The sequence below is a fragment of the Oncorhynchus clarkii genome, chromosome 3, assembly GCF_045791955.1.
Source record: "Oncorhynchus clarkii lewisi isolate Uvic-CL-2024 chromosome 3, UVic_Ocla_1.0, whole genome shotgun sequence".
Taxonomy (NCBI): Eukaryota; Metazoa; Chordata; class Actinopteri; order Salmoniformes; family Salmonidae; genus Oncorhynchus; species Oncorhynchus clarkii.
The window spans coordinates 80,624,881-80,640,835 of record NC_092149.1 but is presented as its reverse complement, the minus strand read 5'-3'; the positions used below and the strand labels follow the sequence as shown (position 1 = coordinate 80,640,835).

Here is a 15,955-nt window from a genome sequence, read left to right as displayed (position 1 = left end):
ACGATGCTGATGGGAATCTGTCTTGGTGTACCACATATTGTGGATCTTTGTTTCTGAAGCTCATAACCTTGCCTGTTGTTTTATAGGGTCTGACTGGTACCCCAGGAGTCCAGGGAGCGGAAGGCAAGCCAGGACCACTGGTAAGGTTGACCATAGGTGGAAAAAAAGACTCTTTACACACATCCAAGTTAATACAACTTTTTTTTAAACTGCAGAGAATAAGCTAATGCACTCAGCGATTGCCACAGCTCCAACAAGTGTTCTTAAATCAATTATTTGACTGATATACCAACAAGCTTTAGAGCGACAGGGTCTATTTTTCAGACGATCAGTGAGTGGACAATACCTCTTTTCGAGGTTTGACCATTGGCGTCAGATGTCGTAACACTGAATGAACAGCCAGAGGTAAGTGTTGTGCTTGTGTCCTCTGTCTGAAGGGCCCAGCAGGAGAAGATGGCCGCCCAGGACCAGCAGGATCTATTGGAACCAGAGGTCCTGCAGGAACCATGGGAACACCTGGACCAAAGGGCTTTAACGTAAGGAACTTTAAAAGTTATAATCTTCTCAGCGTGTCTTGCTATCAAACTTGTCCTATCTCCTCGTGACCTCTTGAATCAAATCATTAAATAAAGGTGAAATAAAAAATAAAAATGACCCCTTGTCTTTTCAACCCAAAGGGAGATCCAGGGAAGACAGGTGAACAAGGATCTCCAGGAGTGGCAGGACAAAGAGTGAGTGTCTTTGTCAATGAGCACTAAATTACTTCTGTCTTTGTACGTGTCTACAAAAACAATTGTATTTATGAGGACAATCACTAATGATGATTTCCTTTCTAGGGTCCTCCTGGGAAAGATGGGGAGGTTGGCCCTGCAGGTCCCGCTGGACCTCCGGTAAGTCACCTGTTGGTCTCTGATTATCATGACATTGTGGTATAGACATTACCAATCTCATTTCAAAGTATGCTGTATCACAATATACTCATCTTGATGAACGATTGAGTGAAAATGTTCTGTAAACTGTTTGTCTGAAGGGTGTGGCTGGTGACAGAGGAGAACAGGGACCTCCCGGTGTGAACGGCTTCCAGGTGAGTTGTCATACATTTTTACCAATGGCACTAAGGACGGTGAACAAGATAGCATTGGCTGATTACTGAAAGTGTCAGCAAAGCTTGTCACTTATATGGGATTGAACCAACTGCGCACTGTTGTTGTCATCTGAAGTGTATATGCTGTTGTGTTTCAGGGATTACCTGGACCACCAGGCCCCCCTGGAGAGTCAGGAAAACCAGGTGATCTGGTGAGTTTGATGAATAATATAATATCATGTAGTATAGAGCATTTACCAGACTCTTTTTTTTAAATCCAAAGCGATTTACAGTCATGGATGCATACATTCTATGCATAGTTGACCCCAGGGGGAATTGAAACCACAATCCTGACGTTGCAAGCTCCATGCTCTAGCAACTGAGCACTTGCACAGTCTGAGTTAGCTGAAGTATATCTCTAATAAGATAAATAGATCCTCTGTTTTATGGGATGCAATCCACATTGTACGATATCATGACGTTATAGATTTACTTTATTTGTCTTGTTTAGGGTATCCCCGGAGAAGGAGGTGCTGTGGGTCAAATTGGACCAAGGGTACGTTTACCATCTTACTAATATAAATATATATTGGAATATATTGAACATACTGTATATACCATGTAGTATTGCACCAGACACACATATACATTGTATGTTGTGTGACTGACACCTGTTCTGTGTTTAAACAGGGAGAACGTGGAATCCCAGGAGAGAGAGGAGAACTCGGACCTCACGGTTTAGCTGGACCCAAAGGAATCCCCGGAGCACCAGGACCCGATGGACCAAAGGTATTTGTTGTAATGTGGAACCTCAACGGAGGATTATGTGAATTGGATCTTTGAAGCCGCAAATATGAGACTGATCCCATTGCTTTTTTCCCCAAAGGGTAGTCCTGGACCTCACGGTGGACTTGGTGACCTAGGACCTCCTGGTCTTCAGGGGATGCCTGGTGAGAGAGGGATCTCTGGTCCTCCTGGACCTAAAGGTGACAGAGTAAGTATTCACACACTGCTTGATTATCTCCTTATCTTACAGTATCCTGTCTAGGGAGACGGTGTATCCTTGTTTCTGTCTACTGAATGTGTATGATTGTTTTCTACTGTGATTTGTGTGGACCCTTGGAAGAGTACAGTAGATGTTGGTAGTTAAAGGGGAGGCAAAGCAAACAATTAAATCTTTATGATAACATGAGAATAGTATTATCCATCTGATTCTGACATGTGACATTCTCCATTATTGTAGGGAACAAGTGGAGAGAAGGGATCAGAAGGTACACCTGGAAACGATGGCGCAAGAGTAAGTCAAATTTACACTTGCATTTTATCTTTCGCTTTAATAATACAACACAAAGAGGCATTGTGTTATTTCTTATTTTGACCTAAGACAAATAGTTTTGTGCTTTGATCATGTGAAGACAGATACCAGATGTTCTTATTTGAAAGGTGCTACAGTAGCCCCAGGTGCTTACCAAGCTTATTCAAACAGTTGGCGAGCCATGCTTATCGGTACTGTGGGGTTGTAAAACAACAACAACAAAGACACTTCCTTATAAGGGATGAGTTATTCTACAGTGGAGTATTACAGTAGGAGTCAGCTCGGAAACACGTAGCTAGCTGCATGTTCTGTCAGAGAAATATGTCTGCTCATTTAATTGTACAAAGTCACAAAATGGATGAATGTATTGCCTTTAACAAGACCTTTTCTCACCACAGGGTCTTCCTGGTCCTCTCGGCCCACCCGGACCCCATGGACCCAGCGGTGAAAAGGTAAATACACATTTTGCCAAAAGCTAGAATCTTTTAGTTAGCTAATATTTTGTTGTGACACTAGAACAACTGGAACTTGTTGTAATTGCAGGGAGAAGCTGGACCTAAAGGCCCTCCTGGACCTCATGGATCAAGAGCGATGCCTGTGAGTGGACAACCTGACATTCAGTATAAAACCATACAGTGACACATTTACCTGGAAATGATCATATCAGCAGTTATGGCATAATGATCTGTTTGTATTCTGTTCCACCAGGGAAACCGTGGTGAACCTGGTCCTATTGGTCCTGTTGGGTTTGGTGGGCCACCCGTAAGTCATTCTTAATTACTGTAACCCATGATGCCTATGAGATGACATTAAATTGATTGTCTTAGCATCGTACTAATACTAATATTAATACCACTACTACTACTAATAATTAAACGTTACATTTATAGAGTGCTTTTTATTTACAGATGTAAATAACGCAATTATAATAATTAATGGCATACTGTATATCATACAGCGTAGTCGTAAAGTATTCAGACCCCTTGAATTTTTCCACATTTTCTTTCATTACAGCCTTAGTGTTATTTTCCATCATCAATATACACACACAATACCCTATAACAACAAAGACAAAACTGGTATTTAGACATTTTTGAAAACTGAAATATCACATTTACATAAGTATTCAGACCCTTTACTCGGTCCTTTGTTGAAGCACCTTTGGCAGCAATTACAGCCTCGAGTCTTCTTGGGTATGACGCTACAAGCTTGGCACACCTGAATTTTGGGAGTTTCTCCCATTCTTCTCTGAGGATCCTCTCAAGCTCTGTCAGGTTGGATGGGGAGCGTCGCTGCACAGCTATTTTCAGGTCTCTCCAGAGATGTTCGATCAGGTTCAAGTCTGAGCTCTGGCTGGGCCACACAAGGACATTCAGAGACTTGTCCTAAAGCCACTCCTGCGTTGTCTTGGCTGTGTGCTTAGGGTCGTTGTCCTGTTGGAAAGTGAACCCTCGCCCCAGTCGGAGGTCATGAGTGCTTTGGATCGGGTTTTCATCAAGGATCTCTGTGAACATTGCTCAGTTCATCTTTCCCTCAGTCCTGAAAAGTCTCCCAGTCCCTGCCGCTGCCACCACCATGCTTCACCTTATGGATTTCCTCCAGACGATGCTTGCATTCATGCCAAAGACTTCAATCTGGGTTTCATCAGACCAGATAATCTTGTTTCTTGTGGTCTGAGAGTCCGTTAGGTGCATTTTGGCAAACTGTCATGTGCCTTTTCCTGAGGAGTGGCTTCCGTCTGGCCACCCTACCATAAAGACGAGTGTTAGCCTAGTGGTTAGAGCGTTGGACTTGTTACCAAAGGTTGCAAGAATGAATCCCTCCCTGAGGTAAATATCTGTCATTCTGCCTCTGAACAAGTCAGTTAACCCAATGTTCCTAGGCTGTTATTGAAAATAAGAATTTGTTCTTAACTGACTTGCCTAGTAAAATACAGGTAAAAAAAAGGCCTGATTGGTGGAGTGCTGAAGAGATGGCTTTCCTTCTGGGTTGACCATTGGGTTCTTGGGTACCTCCCTGACCAAGGCCCTTCTCCCCCGATTGCTCAGTTTGGGCAGGCGGTCAGCTTTAGGATGAGTCTTGGTGGTTCCAAACTTCTTCTATTTTATGAAATGATGAGGCCACTGAGTTCTTGGGATTCTTCAATGTTGCAGACATTTGTTGGTACCCTTCCCCAGATCTGTGCCTCAACACAATCCTGTCTCAGAGCTCTATGGACAATTTCTTCAACCTCATCGCTTGGTTTTTGCTCTGACATGCACTGTCAACTGTGGGACCTTATATAGACAGGTGTGCCTTTCCAAATCATGTCCAATCAATTGAATTCACCACAGGTGGACTCCAGGATTTCACCCACCCCTTGTATATAGCATATTATTACACCTCCTTTTGTGTTGTCTCATAAAAAAAGTAGGGCCTTTGGGATGTTTCCAGCTCTTATGCTTATTTTCTTATTATTCTTATATAGGGTCCTGATGGTCAACCAGGAGTCAAGGGAGAGCCCGGAGAGCCTGGTCAGAAGGGTGACGCTGGTTCTCCAGGGCCTCAGGGCTTATCTGGATCCCACGGACCTCCTGTGAGTAAACATGTCACATTCTCTTGTGCTACATTGTCTCACATAGACAACAGATCAGGAGGAACAATCTCATACAACAATCTTCATCTCTCCGTAGGGTATTGTTGGTGTGGCTGGACTGAAGGGCGGCAGAGGAACCCAGGGTGCACCTGTAAGTTTATGTTTTATATTTTGATCAGTCTCTGGGGACTTTGACATGATTGTGTCCATGTATTGAATGTATATAAACATGTAATGAACAGTAATCATGTGGATCTTCTCATCTTTTCACTCGTAGGGCCCCACTGGTTTCCCTGGATCTGCAGGCAGGGTTGGACCACCAGGCTCAACTGTAAGTAATCACCAAACCACTTTTGGTTAGATTGATTAAATGTACCAATTCGGGAGTAGCCATCGGCTATCATTTCAATATGCCACTGGAATGTAATACTTTAATGATAACCACTTACCAGCTATTGTGAATGCACTTCACATTATTCTCATAGAGATAAACAACAATAACAACAAAATAACAACAAATTATGTTTGTGACAGGGTCCCATTGGAGAGGCCGGACCCCTTGGTCCCCCTGGGAAGGAGGGTCCTCCTGGCCTTCGTGGAGAGAACGGATCCCCTGGAAGACAAGGCGAAAGAGGCCCCCCAGGACCAGCCGGAGGCCCAGGAGACAAGGGAGACTCTGGGGAGGACGGACCCACGGTAAACTATCAATGAATAGCAATATTTCTCAATCGGTTCCTGGAAGAATCTCAGGTGATGCACATCACTAAGCCATTGATAAGTTCAATTGGGTGTATTCATACAGGGCTAGAACAAAATATAAACCTCAGGAATTGATTGGACATTGTAAACTGGGTGGTTCGAGCCCTGAATGCTGATTGGCTGACAGCCGTGGTATATCAGACCGTCTACCATGGGTATGACAAAATATGTATTTTCTATAGCTCTAATTACATTGGTAACCAGTTTATAATAGCAATAAGGCACCTTTGGAGGTTTGTAGTATATGGACTATATACCACGGCTAAGGGCTGTCTCCACGTTGCGTCATGCCTACGATCAGCCCTTAGCCGTGGAATATTGGCCATATACCACACCCCCTCGTGCCTTAACCTGTTGCGACGACCAAACCCGGATCCGGGATTCTATTTATAGACCTAAGCTCATTACCATAACGCAACGTTAACTATTCATGAAAATCGCAAATGAAATGAAATAAATATGCTATCTCTCAAGCTTAGCCTTTTGTTAACAACACTGTCATCTCAGATTTTCAAAATATGCTTTTCAACCATAGGAAAACAATCATTTGTGTAACAGTAGCTAGCTAGCGTAGCATTTAGCGTTAGCATTAGCGTTAGCATTTAGCAGGCAACTATCACAAAAACAAGTAAAGCCTTCAAATAAAATAACTTACCTTTGAAGAACTTCTGATGTTTTCAATGAGGAGACTCTCAGTTAGATAGCAGATGCTCAGTTTTTCCAAAAAGATTATTTGTGTATTAGAAATAGCTCCGTTTTGTACATCACATTTGGCTACCAAAAAAAAAAAAAAAAAAAAAAAAAAAAACGAAAATTCAGCCCTCAAAACGCGAACTTTTTTCCAAATTAACTCCATAATATCGACTGAAACATGGCAAACGTGGTTTAGAATCAATCTTCAAGGTGTTTTTCCACATATCTCTTCAATGATATATCCTTCGTGGAAGCCTGGTTTCTCCTTGCTCTCAAATGGAAAAATAATTGCACCTGGCTTTACGCTCCAATTTCGACGCAGGGACACCAGGCGGACACTTGGAAAATGTAGTCTCTTATGGTCAATCTTCCAATGATATGCCTACAAATACGTCACAATGCTGCTAAAACCTTGGGGGAACGACAGAAAGTGTAGGCTCATTCCTTGCGCAATCACAGCCATATAAGGAGACAATGGAAAACAGAGCTTCAGAAATTCTGCTCATTTCCTGGTTGACGCATCATCTTGGTTTCGCCTGTAGAATGAGTTCTGGGGCACTTACAGACAATATCTTTGCAGATTCTGAAACTTCAGAGTGTTTTCTTTCAAAAACTGTCAAGAATATGCATAGTCGAGCATCTTTTCGTGACAAAATATCGCGCTTAAAACGGGAACGTTTTTTATCCAAAAATGAAATAGCGCCCCTAGAGATCAAAGAGGTTAATTCTTAATTAACACATTGCTGTATAATACAATTTATCTACTCCATTCAGTCAGGATTTGCATTGGAATAAGAAAAATAATTATCAACCAAAACATCAGGAAACATCCAATTCATGAACTGAATTACAAGTTTGAGTCATGTTGAATTGGACTGACCACAACCCTGGTACAGCACAATATCCAGTCAATATAAACTCCACCTGGGTTTGTTCCCGCAGGGTCCTGATGGGCCTCCAGGTCCCGCCGGAACAACAGGACAGAGAGGCATTGTGGGTCTTCCTGGTCAGAGGGGAGAGCGTGGAATGCTGGGACTTCCAGGACCAGCGGTGTGTATTGATTTGGATCACACGTGTGGCCACAATATGAACTGCTTCTACATTGCATGTTACAGTGCCCCTCATGGTTCCAATGCCCCTGTGCTGTTTGTAGGGTCCTCCAGGGAAACAGGGGACTGCAGGACCTGGGGGAGACAAAGGTCCCCCTGGCCCGGTCGGTTCTCCTGGTGCCAACGGACCCCGTGGCGATCCTGGTCCCGATGTAAGTTGACCCTTACACTTTTTTGCCTGAACAAAACTCTTTACTTCACAAGTCACCATTTGTGTCCGGATTCAGGATCATAGGCATTTGACCCTGGTTCCTACTTCACAGTAGGGACATACATTTTATTTATTTTTTAATATATTTTGTATTACATTTTTTGCATAAATGCCTTCTTGAACATATGAACTTTCATGTGCCTTAATTACAAACTTAATTGGAGCAGTAAATAATAATAAAGATGATAAATTATGAGTTTAGCCAAGGAGAAAACACTGAGCTACAGTATGTAGGGAGAAGGCAGTCTCCATGATTGGCTGAGATAATGGAGGGGGAGAATAGAGAAACTACTTCCTGGAGGACAATGCAATGCTGACTCATGCCTTTACATGGGAATTCTTAAAGAGATGGGTGGGGCTACGGCTTAAGAGGGTGTGAACGATGCTAAATGGGCAAAAACAAAGCAGAGCTCTCTAGAAAACAAGTTTATCCCATTTTAAAGAAGCATACCTTCTCTTGTATGGAGTGTATGGAGAATACAGTAGTTAATCACAATATTTATTTTCCTCCAGGGTCATGCTGGATCTGATGGACCACCAGGCAAAGCTGGAGTCATTGGTCAAAGGGTAGGAAGGAGCTGAACACTTTTCATTTTCAATACTGTGTCCAGAACGTCTCCCATTGTTTATTGTGCTTGACCAACTGTGCTGTAACAGCATTACAAATTATTTTCAACCTTTTTAGGCGTGGCAATGAAATGGTTCTGGTTCTGATGACCCTCACAGGGAGAGAGAGGGGACCATGGTCCAGAGGGACTGATCGGGACCCCGGGACAACCCGGAACTCCGGGTCCAGTTGGTGCCACCGGTGGTTCTGGAAAGAGAGGAGACGCTGTACGTAATATGCCCTTTTCATTAACGCTGGACTTTCCCTGCCAATACATGAGCATCCCACGGTGAGATAAGATGGGGAAAGGAAAGGGTCATGGTAATGTGTACATGTTACTGAATGAAATGAATGACATTTTATTTTTGTGTCAAATTGCCAGTTGGCGTCCCATCCCTTATGGGATTAATTGACCCAAACAAACATTACAATAATTCACTGGGATAATTCAGTGATAATTCTTCTTCTAATTCTTCTTGTGGTGTTCTCTTTATTAATACTAATAAATAAATAATAATAATAAATAATAATAATAAAAAAATATCAATACATACTAAATAGTAAATAAGGGTATCCAAACAATCATTTTAAATACAGAAAAATGAAACAGAAGGTATTTGAACCCAGTTACTAATATACCGTATCTGACTAAGTCATGCTGTGGTCTTACTCAAACACAGGGTTCCAGAGGACCAAATGGTCCCCCCGGTTCAACAGGAAAGAGAGGGTTAACGGTAAGACCATCATCAACAGATGCATAATCAAAAAATCTAAGGTTATCATTTCATTTGACTTGAACGACTATACCACCAATTTATCTTAAGCATGTATTTGATATCCTAATAGAAATCCAAGTCATTTGATTTCCTGCGAGCATTCACAGAAATGATTACCCAGTATGTGATGGTTAAAACTACTAGACTCATGTCAGAACTCATTTGCTTATTTGTATGACGACACAATCACAAACAGAAATTAGCTTTCTTGTTTTTTCATTGGATTTCGCATAAACATTGTGACTGCACGGTGTCCTCCTAAACAACAGGGACCACAAGGACCCAGAGGTGATAAGGGTGACCTGGGAGACCACGGAGATAGAGGACAGAAGGGACACAGGGGATTCACAGGTTTACAAGGTTTACCCGGACCACCGGTACGTCAAATCAATACATACAGTATATGTTACTGAGTAGAATGTATACCCATTAAAGTACTATCTGTCTTGATATTACATTTTGTATTTATTTTTATAGGGTACAACAGGAGAGCAGGGAGCATCAGGAATAGTCGGGCCAAGTGGACAAAGAGTACGTACCATACAGGAGGACACTGTTCTATGATGCTCCATATTGTTAACCATGTTGTATTTCGTGACTCATTAAAATGTATCTTTAATATGGTATGTTATTATAGGGACCCTCTGGACCAGTTGGACCCCCAGGAAAAGAAGGGTACATCGGCCAGCCTGGACCAATGGGACCTCCTGGAACCCGTGGAATTAGCGGCGAGATCGGACCTGAGGCATGTTGATATGAGGGTCATTTCACCTATCATGCTCTATCTTAATTTGACCAGTTTCTCACGGGCAGGAAAATCATTATATAATTGATGGACATTTTTGTCAGGGTTGGGCAATTCATGTCTGACATTTTCAGGTGGAAATTACACATTTTAGAAGCCCTTTTAAACCTTGAATAGATCTTGAATACATTACAATTTGTGATCAAATTAAGATAGCAGATCTGTACACTGAAATAAACATTTTCCGGGAAGACAACACATTTGGCACATAATGTTAAGACACATCATTTGTTCATACTTAAATGAAACATTATTACTTACCATTACTCTGTGGCTTCCAGGGACCTCCTGGAGAGCCAGGCCCCACTGGTCTCCCCGGCCCTCCCGGCCCCCCCACAGCTGCCATGGATGACCTGTTTGGCGCCATGCAAGACTACGATGACGGCCCCCCTCCCCCTCCCGAGTTCAATGAGGATGAGGCTTTGCCCAACAGCAATGCCACCCAGCAGCTGGACCCAGGTGTCCAGGCCACTCTGAAGGCCCTCAGCAGCCAGATCGACAGCATGAAAAGCCCCGACGGCAGCAGGAAGCACCCGGCCAGGACCTGTGAGGACTTGAAGCAGTGCTACCCACTGAAAAAGAGCGGTGAGTTGTTGTTTCCATGAGGTGGGATGTACTACACATCAAAAATCATCATTATGGTTTTTTTTTTGTAGTTATTAGGTATTCAGACCATGTCTCATTAATCTTATTTTGGCAGTACTTCTACCCCTGATGTCGCCACGTTTTCTAACTCACATTTGAAATATCCCCCATGTAAAAGTAGCCAATAGTCTGGCAGATGGGATCTAAATTCATGAGTAAATATTTGCTATTTTATTTTGAATGTGACAATTGTGGGACAATGTTCTCCTTCTCTGTTCCAGGTGAATACTGGGTCGATCCAAACCAAGGAAGCTCAGAGGATGCTATCAAAGTACATTGTAATATGGAGACGGGAGAGACTTGCATCTCAGCCAATCCCGCCAGCATACCTCGCAAAGTGTGGTGGAGCACCTCAAGGAGTAAGCCTGTGTGGTTTGGAGCGGACATCAATAGAGGACAGCAAGTAAGAACAATGTTTCTACCCTGCAATCCTCATATTTTTCTATGACTCAGGTTGGAAAACAACTCCAGGAACTGCTGGATCACTGGGCATTCAAAATGTTCCCCCTAAAATTGTACATTTCAGAAGTCTGAGGGAATTCTGCTCCCGTGCATTCCTACCCAATTCCACCCCTAATTATAGGATGCAAGTATTTTATATGGTAGTGGGTTATTGCTGAGGGAAAATACTTGTAAAGCAAGATTGACCACGGCTGGTAATTTTACAAATCTAGCAACAGACACACATTTTACCATCACTGATAATAAATATGTAAATGTTACCTGTACATAGATAAATAACGACATTACCGATAACTGTTGATAACACATTTAAATGTAGTTTAATCTAAAATGTGAGTTCATCAAATGGTGGCAATTTTCCAACTTGTTTGTTTTCTCTTTTTGTGCATTCACAGTTCACCTATGGTAACAAAGACCAGCCGGCCAACTCTGTCACGGTTCAGATGACGTTCATTCGTCTGCTTTCCAAAGAGGCTTCTCAAACCATTACCTACCACTGCAAGAACACAGTGGGCTACAAGGACGAGTCGACTGGGAACCTGAAGAAAGCTGTCATCCTCAAGGGGTCCAATGACCTGGAGCTCAAAGCAGAGGGAAACAGCCGCTTCAGATACACCGTGGTGGAGGACAGTTGTGGAGTGAGTAATATTATTATATTATACAGTATATACATATATATATATATATATATATAAACTGGGTGGGTAAAGCCCTGAATGCTGATTGGCTGACAGCCGTGGTATATCAGACCATATACTATAATAATATTTATTTTTGCTGCTCTAACTACATTGGTAGCCAGTTTATAATAGCAATGAGGCACCTCAGAGGTTAGTGGTATATTGACTTACTGAACCTTTCCCATTTCTTTCTCTTTACAGCAATCCAATGGTAACTGGGGCAAGACCGTGTTTGAGTACAGGACACAGAAAACAGCCAGACTTCCCATCATGGATATGGCCCCTGTGGACATTGGTGGTTCAGATCAGGAGTTTGGTATTGATATTGGCCCTGTTTGCTTCCTTTAAATTACAACAACAACAACAACAACAGGGACACATTGAAGACAATTCTGAGACTCTTGAACTATCAGCTGACGCGATCAGCCTTGTACATACAAGTACTGCGGACTATTCTCGCCTCGTGGCAAGATATTTATTGTGCCTTTCCAACCATTCCCCATCGTAGTTGATATGTTTTCGCCCTGTGTATGTTAGATGAATGTTTGGGGGAAACAAAGATCAAGTAAGAAACATTTAGAAACTTTGCTTGAATTTGACAAATACATTATGTAAGGGATAATCAACGAGGGGCTATGGGTTCTCTGGAAAATAATGAACAACGTGGAAGGTGTGTTCCATGATGGTCTAGCAGAGTGGAACTAGCCTTCCTCTGAGTTGCATATAGCTCAGAATTGATTATCCCTATTATACCAAGGCTATAATTTAAACACATTTACCTCTTGAAATGTGTTCATTTGCAGGTAGAAATGTGTTCAACATCCACTGAAGTAGCCAGAAAGTTTACTAGACAGCTACAGTAGTTGCCTTGGTAACCAAACAAACAGACTTGCTAGTTTAGCTAATCAACTAGCTTGTTATTATGAAAATTGAATTCAACAATGCCAATAGTTTTTTCAATTAGACTTTTGTTTTCAAAACCAGCTCAAACGTAGAATATGTAAGAATGAACTAAAGCCATTGAGTTCAACCATGCTGATATACCGTGCGTTATAGAGAAATAATGCTTGCTCTAGACTGCCCTTTAAGCCAATTAGAAATTAGTATTCAAAAATGATATTTCATCTATAAGGTACAAAGATCCAATCCATTGATACTCAATTTGATGTTATGCATAAAAGATGAAAAGCTGCCGTATGTCCTTGATAAATATGAATACTTAAAAAATATATATATAGTCATTAACTGCTGTTTGTAAGATGAGAACACCATTCTACTTAAGCAATAAGGCACGAGGGGGTGTGGTATATGGCCTATATACCACGGCTAAGGGCTGTTCTTGGCAGTACGCCCCAAGGTGCCTTATTGCAATTATAAACTGGTTCCCAAACTTATTAGAGCAGTAAAAATAAATGCTTTGTTATACCCGTGGTATACGATCTGATAGCAGTCAGCATTCAGGGCTCAAACCACCCAGTTTATTAAATAATGTAACTATAATGGTTTATTCCACCACTAAAGATCTCCTAAGCTCTTAATGTTTTACATAATTTCTTTCATTTATGTTCATACAACAACAGTTTTCAATGTACAATGAATGTTTTTGGTGCTATTGAGGAAATTACATTGTTCTTTTTTTCCAGAACTGAAAAACAGTTTGAAATAACTGATTTCTGTATCCAAGTTATCCTAGCTCTGAACTGACTCCATTGAATCCAAATTAAAGATCCAACCAGACTGTTGATTCCTCAGTGTTAGATACCAGTGGATTTCTCAGTGTTAGCTACCTGTCGATTCCTCAGTGTTAGCTACCTCGTCTCCACAAACTGGGATGCCATGATTATGTGTAACCCTGTTCACAGGTTTGGTGCTGTCTGTAAGTGTTCCTCTCCCATATACAGTACAGGGGAGGGTTAGAGACTACCAATAAAGATGGAGAGGTGGAATCAATGTCTCGTACACAGTGTGTGGTGATTGTCTTTTTAAATAATTGCTTTAATTTTCAATTAGCCCTGGTCATTTTAACACTTTGAGTGTGCTATGTTTGTAATTCCTGATCATTTTTTTTACATATTATCTTTTAAATCGTGATCATTTTAACACTACGAATGTGTTATATTTTTAATATATGATCATTTTAACACTACAAGTGTGTTGTTGTTTTTTTCTGCATGTCGGTCAACCCTTTAAGTCACATTCTCTTAGTTTTATAGAAACTTTTTGAGACGAAGCCTATTTGCTTCATGTATTTTTTGCTATGCAACAAATTAAACAAAATGCTTGTCTATCCCCAGTTCTTTTTTTGTCATATTAATTAGCTAAGGTTCTCATTTTTAGGGAAAAGCTGAGCCTTTCTGCATTTACTAAGCCATTTGTTTCCACAGATAAATATATAAATATTTACAGGAAATATTGGCGTAGGTAAAATACATATTACATGTGAATTGAACATATATTTAGCTTTGTAATTATACATGTATTATGTCCATTGTGATGTTGATTTATGTCTCTCTTTAGTTAAGCTTTTCTTAAATCAACTCTCTAATTCCTTTGTTTGAGGACACTTTCCATAATGATAGTATTTATTAAATATTTCAAAACTGTAAATATTCTGGTGGCAGATTGGTCTGATTGCTTATGACCATCTCAGAGGCAGATCAATAGGATATTCTATCCCGGAACCAAGTCAGTTTCATCCACTGAAATAAATATTGAAAAGATTTTGTTTTGTTTTCATTTCAAAGTTTCTTTGTTTATTAGTAAGACTTTTGTATTGAATGTAGCTGGAAGCTGGAAGTCATCTTTTATGTTTACAACTAGAACAGTTCCCTTTTTCAGTAGGCACACAGAAGGGATCATCTCAAAAGGTTATGACCAATTTAAGGGATCCACAAATGAAACTACAGTGGCCTGCATAAGTATTCATCCCATTGTGCATTTTTCCTATTTTGTTGCCATACAACCTGGAATTAAAAAGGATTTTTGGGGGATTTGTATCATTTGATTTACACAACATGTCTACCACTGAAGATGCAAAACATTTATTTATTGTGAAACAAACAAATAAGACAAAACAAAGGAAAACTTGAGTGTGGATAACTATTCACCCCATCAAAGTCAATACTTTGTAGAGCCAACTTTTGCAGAAATTACAGATGCAAGTCCCTTGGAGTAGGTCTATATAAGCTTGGCACATCTAGCCACTGGGATTTTTGCCCATTCTTCAAGGCAAAACTGCTCCAGCTCCTTCACGTTGGATGGGTTCTGCTGGTGTACAGCAATCTTTAAGTCACATCACAGATTCTCAATTGCATTGAGGTCTGGGCTTTGACTAGGCCATTCCAAGTCATTTAAATGTTTCCCCTTAAACCACTCAAGTTTTGCTTTAGCAGTATGCTTAGGGTCATTGTCCTGCTGGAAGGTGAACCTCCGTCCCAGTCTCAAATCTCTGGAAAACTGAAATGGGTTTCCCTAAAGAATTTCCCTCTAATTAGCGCCATGCATCATTCCTTCAATTCAGACCAGTTTCCCAGTCCCCAAACAGAATGCTGCCACCACCATGCTTCACCGTGTGGATGGTATTCTTAGGGTGATTAGAGGTGTTGGGTTTGCACCAGACATAGCGTTTGCCTTGATGGCCAAAAAGTTCAATTTTAGTCTCATCTGTCCAGAGTACCTTCTTTCATATGATTGGGGAGTCTCCCACATGCCTTTTGGCAAAAACCAAACATGATTGCTTATTTTTTTCTGGCCATTCTTCCGTAAAGCCCAGCTCCCTGGAGTGTACGGCTTAAAGTGTTCTTATGGACAGATACTCCAATCTCCGCTGTGAAGCTTTGCAGCTCCTTCAGGGCTATCTTTGGTCTCTTTGTTGCCTCTCTGATTAATGCCCTCTTTGCCTGGTCTGTGAGATTTGGTGGGCGGCACTCTCTTGGCAGGTTTGTTGAGGTGCCATATTCTTTCAATTTTTTACAATGGATTTAATGGTGCTCCATGGGATGTCTTTATAACCCAACCCTGATCTGTACATCTCCACAATGTTGTCCCTGACCTGTTTGGAGAGCTCCTTGGTCTTCATAGTGCCCCTTGCTTTGTGATGTTGCAGACTCTGGGGCCTTTCAGAACTGGTGTATATATATACTGAGATCATGTGACAGATCATGTGACACTTAGATTGCACACAAGAGGACTTTGACCAATTATGTCACTTCTGAAGGTAATTGGTTGCACCAGA

General features: G+C 41.3%; 1 protein-coding gene across 1 annotated transcript in view; it reads left to right on the top strand.

Annotated features, from left to right (window-relative positions):
• Positions 1-13,680, top strand: part of LOC139405497 (collagen alpha-2(V) chain-like) — a 65,746-nt gene extending 52,066 nt beyond the window's left edge. Inside the window, exons 25-53 of the mRNA XM_071147866.1 lie at positions 87-140; positions 438-536; positions 678-731; positions 837-890; positions 1,031-1,084; positions 1,243-1,296; positions 1,596-1,640; positions 1,775-1,873; positions 1,971-2,078; positions 2,328-2,381; positions 2,798-2,851; positions 2,943-2,996; positions 3,108-3,161; positions 4,867-4,974; positions 5,072-5,125; positions 5,252-5,305; positions 5,509-5,670; positions 7,369-7,476; positions 7,580-7,687; positions 8,260-8,313; positions 8,473-8,580; positions 9,034-9,087; positions 9,399-9,506; positions 9,607-9,660; positions 9,767-9,874; positions 10,216-10,519; positions 10,801-10,982; positions 11,437-11,679; positions 11,923-13,680. Of these exons, the coding sequence (XP_071003967.1) occupies positions 87-140; positions 438-536; positions 678-731; positions 837-890; positions 1,031-1,084; positions 1,243-1,296; positions 1,596-1,640; positions 1,775-1,873; positions 1,971-2,078; positions 2,328-2,381; positions 2,798-2,851; positions 2,943-2,996; positions 3,108-3,161; positions 4,867-4,974; positions 5,072-5,125; positions 5,252-5,305; positions 5,509-5,670; positions 7,369-7,476; positions 7,580-7,687; positions 8,260-8,313; positions 8,473-8,580; positions 9,034-9,087; positions 9,399-9,506; positions 9,607-9,660; positions 9,767-9,874; positions 10,216-10,519; positions 10,801-10,982; positions 11,437-11,679; positions 11,923-12,069 (2,793 nt within the window). The 3' untranslated portion in view covers positions 12,070-13,680. The remainder of the gene's footprint in view (positions 1-86; positions 141-437; positions 537-677; positions 732-836; positions 891-1,030; positions 1,085-1,242; positions 1,297-1,595; positions 1,641-1,774; positions 1,874-1,970; positions 2,079-2,327; positions 2,382-2,797; positions 2,852-2,942; positions 2,997-3,107; positions 3,162-4,866; positions 4,975-5,071; positions 5,126-5,251; positions 5,306-5,508; positions 5,671-7,368; positions 7,477-7,579; positions 7,688-8,259; positions 8,314-8,472; positions 8,581-9,033; positions 9,088-9,398; positions 9,507-9,606; positions 9,661-9,766; positions 9,875-10,215; positions 10,520-10,800; positions 10,983-11,436; positions 11,680-11,922) is intronic.
• The last annotated feature ends 2,275 nt before the right edge of the window (positions 13,681-15,955 follow it).